This window comes from Malania oleifera, chromosome 1, assembly GCF_029873635.1.
Source record: "Malania oleifera isolate guangnan ecotype guangnan chromosome 1, ASM2987363v1, whole genome shotgun sequence".
In the NCBI taxonomy this organism is placed as follows: domain Eukaryota; kingdom Viridiplantae; phylum Streptophyta; class Magnoliopsida; order Santalales; family Ximeniaceae; genus Malania; species Malania oleifera.
In genome coordinates this window covers 133,230,463-133,255,952 of record NC_080417.1, presented here as the reverse complement: position 1 = coordinate 133,255,952, position 25,490 = coordinate 133,230,463, and the positions used below count along the sequence as shown (strand labels likewise).

General features: G+C 36.0%; 1 protein-coding gene across 3 annotated transcripts in view; it reads left to right on the top strand.

Moving 5' to 3' along the window:
* The window catches only part of LOC131163733 (uncharacterized), a 51,813-nt gene that overhangs the window by 10,810 nt on the left and 15,513 nt on the right, over positions 1-25,490 (top strand). For all 3 annotated transcript variants that reach the window (XM_058120453.1, XM_058120439.1, XM_058120446.1), the window contains exons 3-11: positions 9,384-9,440; positions 16,269-16,296; positions 16,392-16,514; positions 18,390-18,501; positions 18,818-18,855; positions 19,001-19,054; positions 21,043-21,111; positions 21,313-21,429; positions 21,564-21,632. In XM_058120453.1, coding sequence (XP_057976436.1) covers positions 9,384-9,440; positions 16,269-16,296; positions 16,392-16,514; positions 18,390-18,501; positions 18,818-18,855; positions 19,001-19,054; positions 21,043-21,111; positions 21,313-21,429; positions 21,564-21,632 — 667 coding nt within the window. The remainder of the gene's footprint in view (positions 1-9,383; positions 9,441-16,268; positions 16,297-16,391; positions 16,515-18,389; positions 18,502-18,817; positions 18,856-19,000; positions 19,055-21,042; positions 21,112-21,312; positions 21,430-21,563; positions 21,633-25,490) is intronic.

Here is a 25,490-nt window from a genome sequence, read left to right as displayed (position 1 = left end):
GGGATTGGCAATCTTTGTTGTTTTGGTTTTTTTTGGGTGAATAGCAAAACCTCCTTTTCCCCTTATAGTATATTCTTTCTTTTCTAATGAAATCATCATCTTTTTTCTTATTAAAAATAATATATATTATATTGCATTTAAAATAATATACTTATTTGAGTTTTTTTTGTATGTGTGTGCATGTATATGCATGTGGATGTATGTCTGCATGTATATGGATGTATGTATATATTTGTATGGATATGTATGTATGCACATATGCATGGATGGATGTTTGCGTCATGCAATTAAAATTGGGATCCTACCAAGGATTGCTAGGAGGGTCAGCAGTATTGAATCGAGGATCACAAGATTCTACTAACCAAATGAAAAATGAATTTGTATGCTATTTTTTTTTTTTATAAATTTAATTAAAAGAAACTTACAAAATTGTCTAGAAAGGGCAAGACTGAAAAAATCATTTTAGGATAGAGTTTTGCATGACAAAAAGAGTTGTTAAAATTATTCCATTCCTAAATCAAACCTCACTATTTTAGTAGCAATTGAGACTGTTGAGGATGTTTGTAGGGGAGATTATGGGGTGATTTTTAGGGTAGACTTTGAAAAGGCTAATGATCTAGTAAGTTGGAATTTCCTTGATAAAATCTTTTTGAGGAAGGGGTTTGGTCATAGGTGGCAGGCTTGGATGAGGGTCGCACTTGCTTACCTGTAGAAAAACAACATTAATCCTTAGCATTCATGTTCATCACTGGGAGTTCCTTGATACGTAATGATTTATCTGACAAGCTATGAGCACGGGAGTCTCGTTTAGTTTGCAGTTGAATGCAAGCCTATGTCCATCTTGTGTAGTGGAAGAGGGAAAGTGACCTGTGACGTAACATACTTGAATTGCTCAGTACACTCCAAGTCCGAGGGTTGGATGAGGGGGTGTTTATCTAATGCTCCTTTCTCCATTATTATTAATGGAGAGCCTAGTCTTGGTCCAGGGCTTTGACTGGGGTTAGGCAGGGGCATCTTTTTCCTCCTTTCCGGTTTGCTTTGTGGCAGATGTTTTGAGTAGATTTGTTTACTGGGCTTTAGAAAGAGGGTTTGTGAGAGGGGTTGGGGTGGGAAGTGAGGGGGTTGTGGTTTCTTATCTTTAGTTTGCAGATGATACTCTTTTAAATGTACTTACAATTTTGCAGTTGTTTGAGAGGGTCTTTGGTTTAAAAATAAATTTGTGGAAGAGTGGGTTAGCTTGTATCAGTTTGGATATTTCTAGATCTTTGGAATTGTTTTCTTTAGTTGGGTGTAGTATTCTTTTTTTTTTTGATATCGCCGGGTGTCCTGGGCTTACGCACCAAACTAATCCCACGCCTACGCCAGCCGTGCCCTTGACCAACACGTAGGAGGTAAATCGCGGATGTGCGCTGCAGGCAGCAGGGTTCAAACCCCAGACTTCACCTTTGTCCAAGGCCGTCTGACGCAAGTCCTTACCACTTGAGCTTATGCCCGGGGGCTGTTGGGTGTAGTATTCTTGATTGGACTTTGATTTATCTAGGTGCGTCTTTAGGTGGACGCATTCTTAATTGGGCCTTTGATTTATCCTTTGGGTGTTGGGATCCTGTGTTGGAGAAGGTATATAAGAGGTTGGATGGGTGGAAGGCTGCTTATTTTCTCTAGGTGGGCATATTACTCTCATTTAGGCTTGCCTTGCTAGTATTCTTCTTTATTTCTTGTCTATTTTCAGATTTCCTGTGAGAGTAGCCAGAAATGTTGAGAAAATCATAAGAGACTTTCTTTGGTTGAGAGCAGGGGAGAAAAAACATCCTTTGGTTAGTCGGGAGGTTGTTTGTAGGTCTAAAAGGAGGGGGGTTTGGGTCTCGGTGAGTTGGTGCCTGAGAACATTGCTTTATTGGGTAAATGGTTGTGGCATTTTCCCTTAGAGGACTCTTCCCTTTGCCACAAAGTTATTAAAAATAAATTTGGCTTGCAGGATAATGGGTGGAATGCTTATTTGGGGTTGAGATGCTCTAATGGAAGGCCTTGGAAAGGTATTTCACAGTTATATCCTCTTTTTATTCCTGTTACAAATTTTATTGTGGGAAATGAGTTCCATATTAAGTTTTGGGAAGACATTTGGGTGGGTGTTCTTCACTTTGCTCAATTTTTCCCTGTTTTTATATATTGTCCTCTTTGCACAATGAATCTGTTTCTTCATTCCTTAATTCTAGTGGGTCTGGTTTCTTGATATTTCAATTTTCATAGGGCTCTTAACAATAGGGAGGTGTTGGAGTTTGTTTCCTTATTAAGTGTGCTGGACAGTAGATTTCTTTATGAAAGTAGTTTTGTGGATTCTTGATTCTTCTGGGAAGTATTCTTGTAAGTCTTTTTTTTTTTGAGCATTTAACCAATAAAAGCTTGTCTTGCCCGCTTCATAGTTTTATTTGGAAGGCTAAAGTCCCTTCTAAAATTAAGGTTTTTATTTGCTGCTTTAAATATAGTTAATACTAACAATCTGTTGCAGAGTAGGAGGCCTTTCAAGATCTATCTTGTTTGGAAATTCAGAATCTGTTTCTTTCCTGTTCCTTCATTGCTCCTTTTCATGGAGGGCGTGGAATAATCTTTTTGTCTTATTTGGCGAGAGTTTAGTGTGTCTGCACTCTGGAGTGGGTGAAGGATTTGTTGGCTATTTTATTTTCAGGTTTTGGAAGGGGTAACAACAGTTTGGCATTGTGGAGGCGTGCAATTTTTTCAGTTTGTGGGGAATTTGGTTGGAGCGGATGCTTGTATTTTTACAAGGATGAGTATGCCTTTGATTGTGCTGTGGGATTGGATTCAATATCTGGTCTCCTTGTGGGTTTTTAAAGCAGGATGTTCCAAAGAAATGACTTTTTCGGACTTATAGTGTGCTTCGCTGGCTGGCTGTTTTGATTTCTTTTATTATATTTTTTATGGTTTTTTGTAAGGAGGATTGCTTGGGGTCTGTTTGGTATCATTGCTGTTTTCCGTTTTTTGTTTTTTGTTTTTTGTTTTGATACAGTGAAGAAACTTATCATGAAAACAGATTTGTTTATGTTGCTGGTTTTCAGCTGTTTGTGAAGAAACTGGAAACCAATATTTATGATTTTCAGTTGTTTTGGCAACCTGTTGCCAGAATATTTTAATGTCCATAATTAATTTTTTATTAAATTATTTATTTTATACGTACTTTTTAATTAAAGTTCAAATAATTTAATCAAATGAAATTAAAAATATAATTAAAATAAGAAATTCCATAAAATTTCAAAAAAATAAAAATAAAATCCAATTATAAAATATTTTTTATTATTTTTTAATTGTACCTACTGAATTGTGGGGTTAGCAAATGTAGAGTGATTCTATTACTCAATCAAATGCAGCCAAACCTCATTCATTTTTGTTATGTTTTTTATTGACTAATTTGACTGATCTTCTAGATTGTTGTTCACAAAGAGCTTTCATCTAGGGATAATTGAGCAGCATTTGATTGCTCGCAAGGTATGGAAAGGATGAATGGGTTAGAAGAGGGTTAATGAAGGATCTTTGGTAAGATAATTAATATTGGTTTCTTGGGATTGATGAGATAGAGTTGGCTTGATTGGAGGTTGAGGCCTGTTAAGTGAAGCATCCTTCATGCATTTTTTTTTTTTGATAATAAAAGACAATATAGAGAAGAGAGAAGGTAGAATGTCTAGGGACAAGAAGTCCACTAATTGAAAAAACAAAAAACACACCAAAGAGAAAAAAGAAGAAGAATGAAAGAGAACAAAACCAAAAGACAACAAAGGTAAAACTAAACAATATTAACCAAGGAAACTCCTTTTTAAAGCCCTTCCATCGTAATTTTCTGAGCTCTTCAAATTTGCTAATTCCCTATGATCCTTCATATTTTTGACTTTTACCACCATCCTTGTGCGCTTATTTCCTCCAAAATCACTCATCTTTAAATTCATTTTATCCAAAAGATCTTGAACTTTGACCTCCTTCTTAGCAATCTCCTCCATGGGTGTAGGTAGAATTCCATTTTTACATTGTGAATTATTAACCAATCCATCATGATCAAAAATAGAGATTTTATCCAACCCTTCCAAGGAGGGTGGATGATCATAAGATAAATTCCCTAGTTCAACACAAGAATCAGAAACATACCCATATTGTTCTTGAATCTCATTCAACAACAACTGCTCATCACAGTCAAACTCACTGATAGCATCTATCTATATTTGAAAGGCCCCCCATTTCTTTACCTCCTATCCTACTTGCCCCATCACTAGATACAACCTTCTTTTCTTAGCATGTAGGTCTTCCACAATACTTGATTCTCCTTTTGAATCTCTCCTTAATAACTTTGGCACTAACTCACCAAAATTTTCTCTCTTACCTTCAAATACCTTCCTCATCTTTGCTCCCATACATTGCCTTCCAGCGAACATAGAATTAAAACTTACACTACCTTCCTCATCGTATTACCCTTAAATCTATTAGAATTAAAACATGAAACATCATAGTTCCTCTCCAACCCAACATCTTCTGTTTTACTCTTTTTTGCACCACCTTCTAGTCCCTCTTTGAAACTTAGAACATTTTTAACACCACAATCCTGTTTGGTAGCTAGGTTGCTATCTTTTGAACTTGCTTTGAAGCTTGGTTGGTTTGACTCACATCTTGGAGCATTGGAGCAAACATCCTAACCCAATTATCTTCGCAACCTCCTCTCCGAACACAATCCTAGCCACCTCTGTGAGATTGCAGCTCCATCAGGAACCCTAGCTACCTTCACGTTATGGTTGTTCATCTTTGATTTATTTGCAATGGTATCTATCTATGTATCCTCACTTCCTTCAGTTGCAACGAATCTCCATGCTGATAGCACAACTCGTGTCACCCAACCATCACACCTTGATTTCTAGATTGAACTTGGCCACCTCAACCTTTGCCTTCACCTTTCTTGTCTCCAGCACCACCTGTCTCCATAATTTGCGACCTAGAGAGCTATCTTCATTTACACCTTTAGAATCCTTATGAAATTCCTTAGCTAACTCACATCAATCGTTTCTGAAGCTTCACCACCTGTTGCCTTTTGTGCTACTAGGGATAAACACTAAAACTTTCTTGCCTTTCCACCCCAAACCTAATTCCAAGTCTTTCCCACCATAGTCCAACTAATTGACATCCAATACTGCATAATAACCATTTGAACACTTTGATATCCCCTTCCATTCGATTCGACCAAAAACAGATAACCCATCTACAAAATAGATTACAGGCACTTTCGAAAACCAAATCCTCCTATTATGAGAAATATTATTCTTGATCACAAACAAAGAAGATATTTCCCTTACCTTGTCCAATCTTAGTCGAAGGATTTTCCTTCAATCATAATCAATCGCTTAGAGATTGTGATCAAACTATTTTTCAATCACCATAAAATTTTTCACAAGTAAATGGTTCTGCTATTAGATCTTTGACCCTTCATCCTTTCTTGTGAGCTCCATTATGCTTGTGTGCTATTTCTGGACACATAGCTTCCTTTTATCCATTCACTCACCAATTAGCACCATTTGTAACCTTCTTGCTAAACTAAACACATTGTATTCTTATGGGGTAACATGCCTAATGGCATCACCTTGTTGGGTAATGCTCACCTTGTCATCGGTGTAAATATCTCCACTTGCCTTATGAGAGGATCTTTGGCCCATTCGCACATAAGAGGTTCTTGATCTATATAAAGAGTAGCTTACCTCTCCCCTGTACCTTCCTCTCCCATTTTTCATCCTGTCTCACCCCAACATCCCCTTTGGCCACACCCTTGCATCATCCTATTCTTCCTTCACCAGTCACAGGGCACATGAGCCTTTAAGGGTTTTTCTACTTTTTTTGTTGGCCTTAGCCTTTGCTTTCTCTCCCACAATGTCGTTAAAGTTGGGACCCTATTGTGATTCCACTAGGAGGTTCTTGGGTTCATAGATCATTTAGGATTATAAGATTCTATGAACTAGATAGACGACATTTAAACCTGAAAAAATAAGCATCATTCTAGCATTTAAGAATTTTAGGTGATTGCCTATAATAATCCAGGCCTAAAATGGGATTAGGAAAATGAAATTACTTGTCATGATGTTATTTAACTGCACAGTTACATTTTTATGGAATAAAAAAATCATGTTATGTGGTCAAAATTGATTCATGTATGTGGAGTTTAAGGCTTTGTTGTGGCTTGAGAATTCGTATTAAATCAACAATTACTAGTAGGAAGATATCATGGAGGAAAATAGGAAAATAAATTATCTACCCAGTTTTAATCTACAAGGAGGTGAAATTGCCAAATTAGTGAGTCTAAGGACAAATCATGAAAAAGAAAAATGTTGAAACCTGCAAAGTGACCACAGATCGAAGCAGGGCTTAAGGGTTTCATTCTATCTTGTAGTCAAAGTTCAAGCTTCAATTAAAATGGATTTTTTTTTTGTTTATCTTTTGCGCATATGCTTGGACTTCTTCATTTTTTGTTTGGTTATGCAATGTTGGTATAAATAAAAGTTATTAAAACATTACCTTATCAACAAATAAAAAATTCATTTAAATTAGATGTGAATTTCATTACACATGTGGGATGTTAGGATCATAGGATTATAAAAATTCCATATCCATGCCTAAGATCATGATCTAGAAGGACCCCACCATTAGGAGATTTTTAATAGGTGTTAAATCCACTTGTGATTTTTGGTTTATAGGATTGTAAGGTTCTAAGACCTGGGATTTTAACAACATTTCAATTGGAGGAGTGCGGTAGGTGTGTTATGTAATTGTAAGATACGCTTAATATTAAAAGGAAAGTTCTATAAGACAGCTATAAGACCAGCCATGCTTTATGGATTAGAGTGTTGGACAACTAAGAAACAATATGTACAAAAAATAGAAGTTTCCGAAATGCAAATGTTATAGTGGATGAATGGTATAAGTATAACATTGAAAGATAAATTAATGAACAAACATGTATGCAATAGGCATAGAGGACCTGTTGAAGACAAGATAAGAGAGGGGCGACTTAGATGGTTTGGGCATTTGAAACATGCGCCAAGCAGTGCAGCTAGAGGGATGAGCGAGTTAGTTATTGTTTCTGGTATTAAAAGAGGTAGGGTTAGATGTAAAAAACTTGGAGTGAGGTAGTGTGACGAAAGGCTTAGTTGTTCTTAAGCTAGCGGAGGAAAATGCCCTTGATCGGGTGAATTGGCAGAAAAGTATTCATGTAGCCAACCCCACCAAGTGGGACTTAAGGGTTGTTTCTTGTTGTTGTTGTTGTGGCTCTTCCCTCTGTTTTATGAAATCGTGTCTCACCCATAGTTGTTAGAATCATACAATTCTTGATTTGAATCATACGACTCGTATCTTGAAAGGCATAAATCCATTTGAATCACATGGGAGAATCATAGAAGGCAGTGAATCGAGGTGAATCGAATTGAATTGTATGAATCGTAAGATTTTGATGCAACTCCTCTAAAACCCAACTTAAAAGACTTTTAGACCTTTTTCCTTTTTCATGGTGGCCTTCTTTTTGCTATTTACATGAGTTTTGTCCTTCAAAGGGGAAGAAAGAAATTTGATGGCCCTCTCATTCTGCACCTCTTATTTCTGCCATTAGATAAGATCAGAAGAAAACCAGAGGTAGAGAAGGAATCCTGTCTTGAGAAGAAAAGCAAAGTCAACTAGTTGGGTGAGCTTTTGGTTTGCACATTACCCTCTTCCTTAGGATTTAAAGATCCAATTTTCATTAGTTTTTATATCTTAGTAAGTTTTGTTTATGTTTTTTATTTACTTTCTCTTCTTGTTTTTGTTATTAGAGCAAGCCTGTGCATTAAAAATGACTTTTCTTAACACCATAAAGTTCAAATTTTTATTGTTTTTCATTGATTCATTTCCTTAAAAACCATAAAGCTCAATTTTTCATTAAGTTTTTCTTGTTTCCTCTCCTAATTGTTTTTGAAGGAAAGCATGCGCATGAATTTTTTATTGTTAAACATGTAAACTTACATCATAAACATGAAGGTCAATTTTTTAAAATTTTGTGTCCCCTTATCTTTCTTTTCAGTGTATCTTGAACTTTTTGACTTAGTACTTTAGTTTTGAGTCACATAACAATTGTTATAGTTTCATAGAAACTTTCTTAATTTGATACTTTATAGAGGGGGAATGGTTTGATCATGGTATAACTTGCTTATATGGCTAGTTTTCCTTTTATATCAATATATGTATGAGTTAGATAGATCAAGGTAGGATTTAGACCTACAAAACTTGCTTTGAAGGCAAGTGCCGTTCCAACTATCAACATGGATTATCCATATTTGTTGAAATTTTAATGTATTTTACTATTTTACTTGTTTTACATATATGCAAGTCTTACGATTTGATTCAATTCTTGATTCATGAAATTGGGATTTCGATTCATGATTCGAATCTCGATTTGACAACTGTGGTCTCACCTACTCTATTGAAGAACAGTTCACTACACCTTTTTTTTTTGGGATAAAAGATGTGTTGAGAGAGAGAAACAACATGGGCAAGGAAATGAAATCCTCCAAAAATAAAATGAAAATTAAAAAAAATAAACGACATTTAAATTAACCAAGAAAACCCCTCTTTAATCCCTTCCCATCATAATTCACCTTACTCTTCAAATTTGCTAATCCCCTCTAACCCTTCTTAGCCTTAGATTTACCATCTATACAATTTCATTACCTCCAGAATCTGACATGTGTAAAGCCAATTCATCTAAAAAATGCTGTGCTTGAAGGTTTTTCTCAGAAAACTCCTGTATAGGGGATTGAAAAATTCCTCCCTTACCCAATTTCTTTTCATCCATACCATCATTTTCAATAAAATTAATTCCCTCCAATCCTTCCAATGGAGGATGTGGCACATACCTTAAATCCCCAAGCATATCAGATGAATCAGAAACAACTGTACTGTTTGCAAATCTCATCCAACAGAAAACCTGCACATGCACTGCCATTACTCAAAAAACCCGCCCAATTCTTTTTTCTTTATAATTTACTACATTTTTTTATGACTCTCTTACTCCTGCTGTGACCATAAGTGCTGTTCTGTTTACTGGGATGATATCTAACACGTCCATATGCTTTAATTTTCTGCTCATATTTGTTAGTAACTAATTTTTCATGTTAGAGTGCTGTATAGTTTGTATAAAAGTTATTTTCTTATGAAATAATGTGGTTTCTTATTCTAAAATTGAAATTTGCCATTGCAAAAGTAATGATTTTCTTCCATTCCTTTTTTAGTCTTTGGTTGAGAAAGAAGTTTCATATCATGGTGTGAAAATCTGTTTGTAGATCAAGGTAGTATCTTTTGATGAGTTTCTTCATTTACAGGTTTGATAAGGAGCTTAACAAAGACGTTGCTATTAAAGTTATTGATTTGGAAGAATCGTGAGTATATAGTTCTGAATATTTCTGTTCTTTATTTTTTTTTATGATTAATTTTTCTTCTTTTCAGTGCTAAAAGTTCTTCCTAATAACTGCTTGTTTTTTATGAGTTTAACCCTTTGCTTGTAGTTTGTTGAGACTAAAACTTTGTTATATTGAAATTGTTCATATACTAGTAACAATTGTGTGGCCTAGGAGGAAGCACACAATTTTCCATGGACAAAATGCCCTTTGTTATTATGTAATTATTTTGTATTGAAAATAAAAGAATTATTAGTGTAGAACATGGGCATTCCAAATGCCAAAAGATGCATTGATATTCTTCTTTTCTTCATGTTGTAAAAATGCGCATGAATTTATAAGTACTGTTATATGATAATGTAAAAGAGAGATCCCTTTTAGTGATTGGTTTGTTGGACTTTTGTGACGTGGAGCATTGACATTAGTGTACTCTTGTGTTGACTTCTTTTGTAGTTATTGATTCTGTCATGGTTTACTGAAATCAGAATAGGTTTTTTGTATTTCTTGAATAATTCATTTGTACAAGCCGATACATTATACTTATAATACAATCGGGTTTGCTAATGATGGAAACAATCTCCTAAAATAATCTCTCTTAATAATAGACAATTCTCTGCACAAGTATCCCCTAAATCACTCCAAGAGACTCGGGATTTCTACACTCCCCCTCAAGTTGGATCATAGATATTGATCATATCCAACTTGCAGATGAAATCATCAAAACTTTGTCGGACTAACCCTTTGGTAAAGATGTTTGCTGTTTGTTCGTTGGTAGGAACATAAGTCATACAAATGGTTCCTCCTTCAACCTTTTCTTTGATAAAGTGTCGGTCCACTTCTACATGCTCAGTCTTCTCATGTTGAACTGGATTAAGAGAGATACTGATGGCTTCTTTGTTATCACAGTAGAGTTTGATAGGGAATTTTACCGTGATTTGTAGTTCTTCCAAAAGTTTCCGTAACCATAGTCCTTCACATATCCCTTGTGCAACTGCCCTGAACTCAGCTTCAGCACTACTTTGAGCCACTACATTCTGTTTTTTAGTCCTCTAAGTCACCAAATTTCCCCATACAAAGGTGCAATATCTGGTGGTAGGACCTTCTATTTTCCACTGATCTTGCCCAATCAGCATCTGTGAAAACTTCTACTTCCTTGCTCTCACACTTCTTGAAGAAGAGTCCTTTTTCCAGAGAACCCTTGAGATACCTGAGAATCTTGTACACAACCTCTAGGTGAGTCTTCTTTAGTGAATGCATGTGTTGGCTTACCACACTTACTGCAAATGTGATGTCGGGTTTGTTATGTGATAGATAAATTAGTTTACCAACCAATCTCTGATACCTCTCCTTTTCAATCGATATTCCGCAGTTTTCAACTCACTTTACTGCTTCAATGGGGGTTTCACTAGGTTTGCATCCTAGCATGCCGGTTTTGGTTAGGAGAACAAGGATATACTTTCGCTGAGAGACATTGATACCTTTTTTTGATCTAGCAACTTTCATTCCCAAGAAGTATCACATTCGTCCCAGGTCTTTAACTTCAAACTCAGTAGTTAGGACTTTCTTCAATCTTTCCTTCTCCATTGTATCATCTCCAGTTAGGATTATATCATCAACATACACAATCAGAATTGTTTTCTTCCCACTTTCAGACTGTTGGAAAACATAGTGTGATCTGATTGCCCTTGTCAATATCCTTGGTTCTTTATCACCTTCGCAAATCTGTCGAACCATGCTCTAGGGGAGATTGTTTAAGTCCATACATGGACTTCTTGAGTTTACATACTCTGTTTTCTTTGCCTTTTTTACTGAAACCTGGTGGTATTGTCATGTATACTTCTTTTTCTAACTCGCCATTTAGAAATGCATTTTTAATGTCGAGTTGTTGAAGTGACCAATCCAAGTTGGCTGCCAAGGACAGGAGAATCCGAACTGTATTCAATTTTGCCACCAAACGTCTCTGTGTAGTCATTGCCATTGGTCTGTGTAAACCCTTTTGCAACAAGACGGGCTTTATACCGTTCAACTGTCCCATCAGCTCTATATTTCACCGTGAAGACCCATTTGCAGTCTACTGGCTTCTTCCCTCTCGACAAATTCATAACATCCCAAGTTCCGTTCTTTTCCATGGTTTGCATTTCCTCCATAATGGCTTCCCTCCATTCTGGAATCTCCAAGGCTTCTTGGATATTTTTTGGAATTTTTATCCTGTCAAGGTTAGAGGTAAAAGAACGACACCCTGTAGACAAAGTTTTATAAGACATGTATTTTGACCAGGGATGGAGAGTACATGACCTAGTTTGTCTTCTGAGAGCAATGAGTAAATTGATGTCATTAGGTGTAGACTTATCAGAAGGAAGTTCATGGCCATTTGGATTTATTACCTGATCGGGATTGGGCGTGGACTCATGGTTGCTCGGAGCTATCACCAGTTCCAACTCTCTTGGTGCCTCAGGTATGAGATTCTCCCTGCTTTTTGATTTTGGCTTCCTTGAGTAAACAAGTATCTCCTTGTTATTTTGTTTTCTACATCTTCCCCCGAGTTTAAATGGTCTTTTGTACATGACAGATCAGGGAATGGTGTAGTGGTGTTGATAGACTTAGTGTATGGCACAGATTCATCAACAGAGAAATCAAAGAACCTATCTTTACTCCAATTCTTCCCCTGAAAAGAGGGCTTTTGGAAGTAAGGAGTGGTTTCAAAGAATGTGACATCAAGGCTAACAAACAATTTTTTTGTGACAGGATCATAACATTTGTAGTCTTTTTGAGTAGGAGAGTAACCAATAAAAACACACTTAATGGCACGAGGTTCCAATTTATCCCTATTGTGAGCATGAACATGTACAAATGCAATACACCCAAAAATTTTTAGGGTGAGATTGCAGTTGAGCCAAGAGTTGGGAAAACATTCTTGGAATTTTTGGAGTGGAGTGGCAAAAGAAAGAACCCGACTAGGCATTTTATTAATGAGATATGTAGCTGTTAAAGTGGCATCGCCCAAAATTTTTTTTTCACATTTATAGTGAACATCAATGCCCGAGCTACTTCAAGAATATGCTTATTTTTGCGTTTGACAACCCCATTTTTTTGAGGGGTATCCACGCAGGAACTTTGATGGATGATTCCATTTTCTTGAACATAAATTCCCAAGATATTATTGAAATATTCTATACCATTATCAATACGCAAGATTTGAATGTGAGTTTGAAATTGTGTTTGAATTATAGAGTGAAAATTGATAAAAATAGAACGGACTTCAGTTTTATCTTTCAACAAGTAAACCCATCAAATATGAGTGTGATCATCAATAAAAGTAACAAACCATTTTGTGTGAGTGTGATTAAGAGAGCGTGAGGGCCCCCATGAATCACTATAAATCATAGTAAAAGCTTTGGATGGTTTGTATGTGGATTTTGGAAAGGAATTACTCAATTACGTTAGTGTTTCGCAAGTTCACAAATCTTACACTAAAAATCAGAAGACTTCTTATTTGAACAAATGGAAGGAAATAAACGTAGTAAGTATTGAAAATTTGGATGACCTATCCTAGAATGCCATAACAAAATTTCACTATTCCTAGAAACAGATGCAGAATCACAAATAGCAGTTTGACATTGTTCACTCATATTCGTCTCCTCAAAGTAGTAGAGTCCCTCACACTTCTTAGCACTGCCAATCGTCTTCCTCGATAATAGGTCTCGGAAAACACAGTGAGAGGAAATAAATTTAGCAGAGCAATTGGAATCTTTTGTGAACTGGCTAATGGATAACAAATTGCAAGACAACTTAGGGACATGTAGGACAGATTCTAGAGTTATAGAGTCAGAGATTCGAATACTTTATTTGCTTGCAAAAGATGAGAGTGATCCATTTGCAATTTTAACTTTCAAATTTCCAGCACAAGGTGAATACGATGAGAACAGATGATAGGAATCGGTCATATGATCAGAGGCACTAGAATCAATTATCCAGGGTGATTTGTAATGAGAGATGGTATTTAAGGCTGTCAAAAAATTACCTCGGTGGGCTAAAGAACCAGAAGGAATACGTGTGGAAGACTGACCCGATGCTTGAATGGTAGAGAACATTTTATAGAGTTGCTCCAACTGTTCTGGACTGAATGCGGCATTTGAAGTGGAATTATTATTTTTCTCACCTTGTGGTTTCTCGGCTGGGTTATCAATAGCAGCTTGGTAGCTACGAATTTTTGGATTCTGTCTCGGCTTCCAATCTACGGGCTTCCTATATATTTCTCACCAATTATCTTTTGAGTGGCCTGACTTGCGGAAGTGCTCACACCAAGGTCTTCCTTTCTGCATTTTTTGGCTTGTCCTAGGAGGAGTTCCGCTTGAAATGAGGGCAGACATTTCGGGCTCATTGTTTCCGATCAGAGTCAGCTCCTTCCACATCACTTTGCGACGGTTCTCCTCTCGCCTCACCTCCGAGAAAACTTCCTGAGTTGAAGGCAGAGGACGTTGGCCGAGAATCCTCCCTCGCACCTTGTCCAAGCAGTTGAGTCTGGCCAAAAATTCGAAGACTCATTCATTCTCGAGTCTTTTCTTGTATCGGGCACTGTCTCCAAGGCATTCCCATTCTTCCTCAATGCTCAGGTCGAGTTCTTGCTTGAGATTCGTCATCTCCATATAATATCCGTGACTTCTCTTTCTCCTTGCCGCATCTGCCATAGCTGAGTTTGGATCTCAAAGATTTGAGAGTAGCTTTCAACGTTTGAGTATGTCTCTCAGACAGCATCCCAGAATTCCTTTGTCGTTGGTAGGAACAGATAGGTCTTGCCGATTGAAGGTTTCATGGAGTTCACTAGCTACGTAGTCACCATGGAGTTCTCAGACTTCCACTTCTGCAGAGTTGCAGCGTCGGTTGAGGCGGGCTTCTTCTTCTCGCCAATAAGGTAGCTTAACTTTCCTTTGCCGTCAATCATGAGTTTGATTGGCTGAGCCCATTCACGGAAATTCATTCTGTTCAGTCTCTCCACCGAGAGTGGGAAGGATGAGTTGTCTAGCCCATTCGAATTCAAGGTGGAGGTGGCTTCAGTCTCGCTGTCGAGAGCTTCAGAGGTGCTCAACCCTTTGTTGTTGACGACTCCTTCTACCATCGTTAACTAGGATTATAGAAACCCTAGCTCTGATACCATGAAATCAGAATAGGTTTTCTAGTATTTCTTGAATAATTCATTTGTACAAGTCGATACATTATACTTATAATACAATCGGGTATGCTAAAGATGGAAACAATCTCCTAAAATAATCTCTCTTAATAATAGACAATTCTCTACATAAATATCCCCTAAATCACTCCAAGACACTCGGGATTTCTACATTTACCCTCCCTCTGTTGACTTTACACAAGATAGATAAACATGGGTACTCAACATTGAAAATAAAAAAAAAACGAGCATACATGGCAAGGTGTTTGTTGGAAAAAAAAAAACATATACAGCTATGCTTTTGTGCAGAGACTTTGGGCCTGTAGAGTTGAGCTTGGAAGAACTGCTGATTCTTGGATCACTCCAGTACGATGGATCGAGGGGGTGCAGCTACGCTGCCAGATGAAATGCAATACGATAGAAGAGTTTGCCCTGATGCATAAAATCCTTGAACCTACCACGACCACCATCTGCGGCCCATTTTCTTGTGTAAAGAAGCATATACAGCTATGCTTTGCTTTGCTTTTGTGCAGGGACTTTGGGCCTGTTTAATTGTGGAAAACAATTTTCATATTTTCATTTTCAATTTCCAGTTTCCTAAAGGACTAATGCGCCATTTTTTTCTAATTTTCTAACAATTAGATAGAAAGCTTGAAAAATATCACTTTGTTGTTTCCCTAGGTTCCCATATATATGTTAAAAAACTGAAAAATAAGGTGGCCGTTTTGTAGTTCTCTTAAAACTGGAAAGGAAAATGAAAACTTTTTCTCACAGCCTAATAGGCACCTATTTTTTTTTTAAGAAAACCATTGATATGCTTATCTCTTAATGTGGAGGTGAAAAGTTTTTTTGAGAATCATGTGAATGTCATGTAATGCCACCAAATACTTTTAAAAATTGTGAATTCATTTCAACCACTGCCTGATGTGTCATTTTTGCCTTCTAGTATCTCCATTTGGCTTTCTGCTTGATCTTTACACAAGTTTCAGACTTGTCGTTTGAGTTTCTCTATCATGTTTGAATCTCTGACATCTCTTGCGCTTGGTTAAACCTAGGAATATCACTCGTTTTACTGCCATGGGAATTGATGGTTCCTTCTGCAGCCTTTTTTACCAAATCTGATGCAGGAAACAAACCTAACCGGAATTTTGTTGTGAGCGACAGTAAAGTATCAAAAGAAAGAGCAATAGCAATCAAATACTCAGCCAAGGTGCTGCTCTTTGGGAGTCTAAATCCAAGGATTTCTAGGTTCCCCCCACCCCCCAAAACTAGACTGTCCCTCTAGGTAAGTTACAAACCCATGCAAGAAATATACATCCTTCTAAGAAAGATAAATCTTGACACTTTGAATTGGTTTAATCTCTAACTTCCGCAGAATTAGAGAACAACTGAAAAATACAGAAAAGCCCCAAAAAATAAGACTACTGATGTAATGTCAAGAGTACTTTGCACTGCAGTACCATGAACAGTACTCACCCAATGGTATCATGAACACCAATACAACTCTTTTTTTATTTTCTCTCTCTTTTAACTTTTGCTCCCGCATCCTCTGAATACATATGAAACATTTATTTTGTGTGCACTATTAGATTCATATTTGCTCTGTGAATTGCTAATGAAATTTGTTTTGAAAATTTCTGCAGAGAGGATGAAATTGAGGACATTCAAAAGGTACTCTTTGGCACTCTTGATCAATTTGTGAATTAAATCTGCCAAATAGATAGTGTGAGGTAATAGATTGCTCATCCATAGCATCTTTCTTCCAGGAAATTTCAGTTTTGTCCCAATGTCGATCTCCATATATTACTGAGTACTATGGTTCCTATCTTCATCAAACCAAATTGTGGATAATAATGGAATACATGGCTGGTGGCTCTGTTGCTGACCTAGTAGGTTACATTTATTGGCTTTTCTATATATTTTCAATTCATGATGTGAGGATGCTGCATTTCAGGTTTTGAGGATTAGTGAGGAGTTAAAGACTTCATGTTTTTTGTCTGCCATGTTTAGTCATTCTATTTGCCATATCTTTAACCATCTAGGCTTGTATATGGATGCTTTTTTCTTTCATTTTCGATTTAAATAATTTTTTTCCAGGTTCATACGGAGAGCTTTTCAGGGGCTCCTTTCAGTGCCTATTATTTCTTGGAATATTATTGTCAGTGGTTAATTCAGTAATAATTGGTACTTGTTTATATTATGGATCTATTTGATTTTTTCTCTCTCTCTCTCTGTCTCTCTCTCTCTCTCTCTCTCTCTCTTTCTTATTTTTTTTGAAAAGTACTTTGGTCTAATTAATGATGTTGAGACTGTAAAAAGAAATGCTTGGCCATAAACTTTTCATTTGGAAATAAACAGTTATATTTTGTATTATTCATAGTATGACACATACTGACCTCCTCTTTATTAATGCATTTAGCTTTGAATAATTTTTATGCTAAAACATCCTTTTGAATGTGCTTCCCACCTACCTGTTTTTCTTTTCCTTCTCTTCTTTCATTTTGCATTTTGTGGCCAGCCTTGGCCCAATTGTAAGAGTGCTGCACCCAGACCTGGATATCACATGATCAAATTAAAGAAACTATGGAGGTAAGGTTGCGCGCACCATCTTAGATCCCTCACATTGAGTGGGATGATTGTGCTTTGGTTATTGCAATGATACTTGTCAGTAGCATTACAAATACAGTGGAACTTTCAGTCTGTGGTTTTGATGCATTCAGTCTTGAATAGTCGATTACACTAAAATATCCTTTTGAATGCGCTTCTCACCCACTCTGTTTTTCTTTTCCTTTTCTTTCATCTTTGCATTTTGAGGGGGAGTTTTGGCCCAATTATGAGTGCGCTACCCTTGAACTTGGAGATCACATGGTCAAATTAAAGAAACAGCCTCTCCAAAATATGGAGGTAAGGCTGTGCGCATCATGGCCTGCCTAACACTCATATTGGGTGGGAAGATTGTGCGTTGGTTGTTATTCCTCCATTTGCTTTTTGCACTTGTCATTATCATGTAAAATGTGCTGGACCTTTCAGTTTGTGGTTTTGAAAGAGGGACTGGCATCTTAGATAATGCATTCAGTTTTAAATTGTTGTTAGACACTAAAATATCCTTTTGAATGTGCTTCCAACATACTGTTTTTCTTCACCTTCTCTTCTTTCATTTTGCATTTCAAGAGAGGGCCTTGGCTTAATTGTAAGTGTGTTAAGCCCAATTGGTAAATTGCTGTGGAGGAGGGCCTGTAATATTATTGTGGGAAATATTAGATTAGATAGAAGGTTGATTAGTTGGTGATAGTAAATTTGAAGTGGGAGAATCATTAACCAGAGGCCTGCTTTATAAAGGAATGTCGTATTATATGTACTGGGCTATTCACTATTGTAGATTTAGTGTTCAAATTTGTTGTTAAGGAGTGATGTAAGGCTCTCTTTTTTATTTTATTTTTCTAGGACAAAGATCATTGTCGGCTAACTGACAAATATTCGCAAAAATTTGTAAAATAGATGCTGTTTTTTGTTTTGTGATCTTTGATGGAGGTCTGGAATTTTTGATTAGAACTGCTTTTATTGTAATGCAGTTTTGTCTCTATCTTGGCCCCTTTCCTCTCTCCCTCTTCAGTCTTATTCTCTTTTCCTTTCCATTAGATGTAGAGTAATGACAGGCTTGTATTCAATATAATTTTCAAAAGAGAAGCAATCTTTTGGAAATACTCTCTGTTTTTATTTTTTTCTGGGATTTTGAAAATCTAATTCAGGTTGTGCTGCTGCAGATCCAATCAGGTCCTCCACTGGATGAAATGTCAATAGCTTGCATTTTACGTGATTTGCTGCATGCAATTGAATATCTCCATAATGAAGGGAAAATTCACAGAGATATTAAAGGTTTTTTTCCCTCTTCTGTTTTAAATAAGTTATCCTTCCCACCTCTGGCTTTATTAAACCTGCCTTCTGTTGTTTTTAAGTTTTCCTTGTAAGTATCAGACTTACTGATCAATAAATTTCTTTCACCAACCTCATAGAAGACAACTTCCCCCCCCTGCCCCTCCCATCTTTACTATGCTCTGCTTGGAAAATATAGTTTTTTAATTTGCTCATTATTCCATGCTCGGGGAAAAAATAATCTTATAAATGATACCTGTGTTTCCTATTTTCAAAATTGCCTGGGTGTAATTAAACTTTTACATTGTAATTCTGGCAGCGGCAAACATTCTATTGGCAGAAAATGGTGATGTTAAGGTATGTGCTTTGTTTTTGAACATGATTATGTTTACCATCTTTGAATGCCTAGTATTATTACGTGTACACGTGCTTTGTGGAATGTCAGCACATTTTTTTTACCTTTGTTGGTTTCTTTAGTTTATGTTTGTGATCTTGTTTACAGGTTGCAGATTTTGGTGTTTCTGCACAGTTGACGAGGACAATTTCTCGAAGAAAGGTACCAATCAATATATGAATGTGTCGAGTTCTTTCTTTTCAATTATGCATCAAATATTTATTAGTTTATATTTTTTTTATGGGATTGATATGGACCATGTTAGAAGTTAAGAGTATTGTTTGGAGTCTGGTTTTTACTAAATACTAATGTAATAATTTGCTTGCCTGATGGTGATAGGGATCCACAAAAGGCAGACTGGTTTGGGCCAAATTTAGCTGAAGCTCCCATCCCAAACTTGCTATAATTTACATGGGTTTGGGCAAAAGCTCAAGCCCAAACAGAGCATAGTATTTTGGACCCATACCCAGTCCCTGTATGTTGTGCAATGTTGGCTACTTTATAGGTGATTTGGCTTGAGCGAAATGATTGCATTTTTTCATGTTCAGTGGATGATGTGGCACAGAATCATTTTTTGGCATCATTATGGGTTTTCTTCTCATGCATTTTTTGGCTGCGATGGTTTTTTTGATTTTCAGAGAGATCGTTTGGTGGTCTTAGATTGATTTCTTGTATATGTTTAGTTTTGTTGCGAGTTTTTGTAATTATTTGGAGTATTTCTTATCCTCAATTGTATATTTTTGTCTATAAATATGATGTCTTTTTCTATCCAGAAAAAAAATCATAGATAAATCTAAGGGGCTGTTTGGTATCATTTATATTTCTTTTTCTGTTTCATTGGAATACAGTGCTGAAACAGGTGACAACAATGCATTTGTTTGTGTTGCTAGTTTTCAATTTTCAGTTGTGCAACAACTATAGACTTTCTGATTTTCAGCAGTTTGTGACAATCTGTGCTTCAGTATCCAGAACATTTTTGTGGACTAAATATTGTGTGCATGTTCTTTTTATGTAAAAAATTTAAAATGGAATATATATGAATTTAGAATAATATTCAAATAAAAATCTCTAAAATTTCTAAATATTTGAAAAAAATAAAAATAAAATCATTCAAAAATATTTTCACCAATTTTCGACCTTCATATACAATAATTTTATTCTTGGAGTACTAAAAATGAGTTTAAAAATAAAATATTTAGTGAAACAATTATTATTTTCTATTTTAATTATAAATTCTTTTCATTTGTATGCTTTTGCATCTTCATTATTCTAATCCTATTTATTAATTGTTTTGGCCTGAGTACAAAAATGACTACATGCTCAATTAGGTTGTTAATTTGTTTCAGGTTTGGTAATGCTAATCAAACTAGTCGCAGGTTTTTAATATCTAGTTCTTAGTGTTCATTCAGATTTTCATTTTGATAATTTTTTACATTGATATTAAATATTCCCTAAAATGCTCAATTAGTTTTCATTTTAAAAAAATATTTAGGTAGTGAATTGGTAAAAGTGAATACAATGTGTGGTGAGAATTTATTTATTACCTCAAATGGGGCTTTGAGCTGACCTTGGAATGGGCCTTAAGGCCTTCAAATATGGCCTGGGCCACTAAACCATTGGAGCTGCACACTTGGTCAACCCAACCTCTGTGATTGCTGGCCTTTTCATTGCTTAGTATCGTGCTTGTTTTTTTTTCTCGCGTGAGATTTCGGTAGATTATTGCTGTTTTGAGAATCAGTCATCAGATCTATATGTATGCTTTTTTTTCTAAAGAATACCAGCAGCTATTAACATTTCCTTTTTTCTTTTAGAAACCATTTGGACCTTGCAGTTTGTAATTTTAATCTATGAAAGTTTCTTGCTGTTGCTGGCTGTCTTAGTAAATTTCTTTTCTTTTATTAAATGAATAATTAGCATTTTATTGAATGATTTACTCACTAGTAAATTATGTATTTATAATTGAAATTAAAACTGTTTCTTTATACCTGGCTGCATTATTTTGGGATCCTCATGAATGGATACTCCTAGCAGTGTACCACCACATGTGGCCAAGAGAACCAACTTTTCTAAAGTCAAATGTTTGGAAGTAATTTGACAAATTCTGCGTGTGCCTCAATACTTTTGCACTAATATGTTTTTAACGATTACAGACATTTGTAGGAACACCTTTCTGGATGGCTCCAGAGGTAATACAGAATTCAGAGGGATATAATGAGAAGGTATTCACGTTGGATTTTTCCTTTACTTTTTTTTTGGGGGCAGAGGCCGGGGCTGGGGCAGGGAAAGATACATTTAGGGAATTACTTTGAATCGCTGCTGCTACTGTTGTTTTTGTTGTATTATTGTTTCACTATCTTGACTGTGTTAACATGATTATGCCATGAACAAGTTGCAACATTAGTGACATTCAATTGATACAGGCAGATATTTGGTCTCTGGGGATAACTGCAATTGAGATGGCAAAAGGGGAGCCTCCACTTGCAGATCTCCATCCAATGAGAGTTCTTTTCATCATACCTCGAGAAAACCCACCACAGGTTTGTTCATAGTTTATTTTTTTATTTATTGATGTCACTGACTAATTCTTGTTGATTGATTTTGAATAAGTTGGTAGACAGGAATATTATTTATCCAGGTTTTAAAAGATTGGTATTTTTTGTTTGTTGGACAGCTAGATGAGCATTTTTCTCGTCCTATGAAGGAATTTGTTTCGCTGTGTTTAAGAAAGGTGCCTGCTGAGGTAAGAACTCATCCCTTTTGAGATGGTCCTACATTTCCACGAAATTTTTTGACTTTTCGCTTTCTACCACCCTAGAAGTCAAAACAGCAATCATTTCTGTTGTATAAAATTTTCATCAAAATTTCTTCAAATCATCCAAAATTAATTGACCATTTGATATTTCAGTGTTTTTTTTTTTTGAAAATTTCAATTATTGGCACTTTCTTGAAATTGAAATTTGAAACTAAAACCCTCCAAATTGGAACTTTAAATCTTAGTAAATCTTCTTTTTTTGTCGGAAATGAAGATTTTTACAAGAAGGTTGGGAATAATAGCATTTAGAATTTATGTAAAATTAAACTTTGATCATAACAACAATATGTTATTTGCCTTTTTTTAATCTAATTTTTTTTATTAGCATCAGAGCTAATATTTGACTTGTTGAAGAGTTTTATCAACAATAAATGAAGATGTTAATATTGTTACCATTTTACAATTATTGCATCTTATACGCCACATACTTGTCATTTTGTTTTGTTAAAGCTTGATATACATTGTTGGCCCACAACCTAACAGCTTAAGCTTTTAGGTGAAGTGGTAATCTAACATGGTATCGGAACTGGTTACCAAGAGGTCCTGGGTTCTAGTCTTATTGCCTGTGTATACTGTGTGGTATTTAAAAAAAAATTATTGTGTTCCCTATTATGGGTGCTATTTATTTGTGTTTATCTCTCCACGTGCTGTTGGTCTGCACGTGCGAGGGAGTGTTAAAGCTTGATTACATTGTTGGGCCACAACCTAACAGCTTGAGCTTTAAGTTAAAGTGGTAATCTAACAAGTTTATTGACAATATTATACTGTTAAATCTTGAAATATTATGTTTATTTATTGTTTTTAAAGTTTCAGAAAAATTCCATGTTTTACTGCCAGTTTTTATTGTTTTATGAAATTGAAATTGAAATGGAAAAAGGCCTCAACATTTTATCTGGGACTTTCATGAGCACTATTTCCCATAACCAAATTGCTTTTTTATTGGTGATTGTGAGATTTTCGATGCAGCTTTGGGGGCAAATGAGGTTGTAAAAGATACTTGTCTTTGAAACTGGACCATGAAAAATTTACAATTGTGTTAGTTAGGGTTACTTGAATAGGGTTGTGGAAAAAGAAGGGCTTGGGACGAGATGGAGGAAGTGGATTAGGAAGTGCCTGTGGTCTCTGGTTTTTTCTCGTTTAGTCAATGGAGAGGCCAAGCCATGGTTTGAAATTTCTAGGTGCACTAAGAAAGGGGATCCATTATCCTCTTTCTTATTCTCTATTGTGGCAGATATGTTGAATAAAATGATTGAGAGAGGAGACTTGAGGATTTGAATAAATCTTGTAGTGGGTTTTAGCGTAGGCCAATGAGGATGTGTCTATGTCACACTTATATTTTGCAGATCATACCATTCTTTTCTTTATTGGGTAGTGCGAATGATTTCTCTCGTATGTTGACCATTTTACATATTTTTGACAAGTTTCTGTGATTCAGGACCAATGTCCAACAACTTTATTCTTTATTCAAGTCCAATAAAAATATTAATTCTGAAAATAAATATCTCGAAATTTTAGATATGTCATCCTAATAAAAATACCATAAATAAAACAAATGAAAATATAATTAAAAATGTAAAATCTCCTTCATGCCGGCTGCATCAATATCCCTTTGTGGAGGAAAAAAAAAAAAAAAAGAAACTCAAACTTGAGTTAAAGCTGACGTGCACACTAGCAAAATTACGTCTTTATCTTCATCCCCATAATACTTGAGTGGGTCACAATCTTATCATGGATGGATATCTCACCAGGCATAGCCTTAGTTTCTGGATCTTTAGCAGTTTCTACTACAGCAACACGAGTCTTTGTAGGACAATTGTGGTAATAGTGTTTTTTTTGCCCCCAATTATAGCAGTCAATCGTAGTGTTCAAAATGCTTGGAATCTAGCAGATTGGTAGGGGCAGGAGATGGTTCATGTGAAACAGATTTTCTTACAAGTATCCCACCAATATTTACTGTTTTTCTCAACATTCATAGCAAAGGCAGTGGCTTGATCAAGTGAATTAAAGTTGCTGGATTGTAGCTCAATGCGTAAGTAATACTGGAGCCCCTGAATATGTAGAACTATGCGTAACAGTTTATCTTCATCAAAAGAACATCAATAAACTAATTTTTGAAACTCAAGCATGTGTATATCAGCATCTTTATTACGTTGGGCTAATGCACACAATCTGAAGTACATCTCTCACTTTAATTAATCGCGGTGAGATTTTCTTCCATTATTTGTCACATGAGATTCCACTTGGTAATTGGAGCTTGCCTCTGAACTCAGCACTGATGAAAAAGACCATGTTAACTTTTTTTTTTCCCCCCAGTTGGACACTGCAATAGATAATATGTTTTAATTTGGTTGAATCAATCAAATATCATTTCTGAATCTCACTCTTCTGTGAGCTAAGCAACCCTGATTCCATAATCCAGCTTGCTTGAAGCTTGTACTGGAGTAGGTAAACTATTATAGACATGAACAACATTCAGGCTGATATCAAGGCCGACAACTCTTTTGTTTTCGATCTGGATCAGCAAGAGAGCAGAAACCTTGAACTCAAAAGCTTGGAACTTTTGAGTTATGATCAAATTTACAGTCAATCTGATTTGAAATGAGACGACTTGAGAATTGAGTGAAGGTGCCTGAACTCATGGATTTGTTTTTCCACCCATTCTTACTTGTTTCCATTCATGCATTTGAACTACTTTGTAAACAGTTGGATCAAATTGGTTCCTATTGTTTCTTTTTTTCTTTTATTTTTCTTTTTTATCTGGCTGGTTCTGATTCTGATTCACTCCTGCTTTGATTGATTTCACTGAACCATTCAGTCTGATTTGTTGGACTGGACCAGTCTGACTTGATTGAACTGATTGATCTGGGTCCTGCAACCTCCAATGGTGACAAGATGGATGAATGACGACAGCAGAGGCTCTGAGAATGATGATCTGAGGTTGGAACTGTTGCTATTTGATGACGATGGCATAAAAGATCTTTGATTGCTTCAAAAAGATTCAACTGGGGCTTTTTTTTTGGGGTTGTCATGGGTATTCAAATATATTTTTCTCTTTCACAATTTCTAGATTTGACTGGTTTGCTCTGTTTTGAGAGAGTTCAAATATAATTTTTTCTCCCACAATTTCTAGATTTGATTTGTTTTCTTCCACAATTTCTAGATTTGATTTGTTGAGAGAGAGAGAGAGAGATAAGACCAATTAGAGATAGCAGGTTGTGGGGTTTTGAGTTGACCAATTAGAGGCATCCTTGTGGGAATCCTACTTCTTTTTGGGACCTAGCTTATAAAAGATTTTCTATGAGCCTGGATGGGTGGCAAGAGGCTCCTAACAAGAAGTTAGTGCCATATATGTGTGATTTATTGCCTGACCCAAGATGGTACCAGGGATTTGTTGGAAAGTTGAATTATCTCACAACTACTCTATTGGATATCTCTTTCACAACAAATGTTGTTAGTTTCTTGATTCTCTGAGAACAAGTCATTGGAGTGCAGTAATTCGCATCTTGATATATCTCAAAGTTGCGCTTGAGAAAGGTTTCTTATATTAGGATCAAGGTCACACTTTTATTCATGGAGGGTTAATTATGAAAATGGGCACTAAACTTGCCGCTTAAATTTGATTTGGTTGCCATACTTTAGTTCCTGCACTTTTAGTCATCCAAGTCCTATAATTGGTTCAATGTCATGCAAAAACGAATGGTCGTTAAGGGAATAAGATGGAATGCTTAACTAATTTCCCAGTCAACAACTCCCAATGTCTCAGCATCCTTTTTAAAACATTCAAAT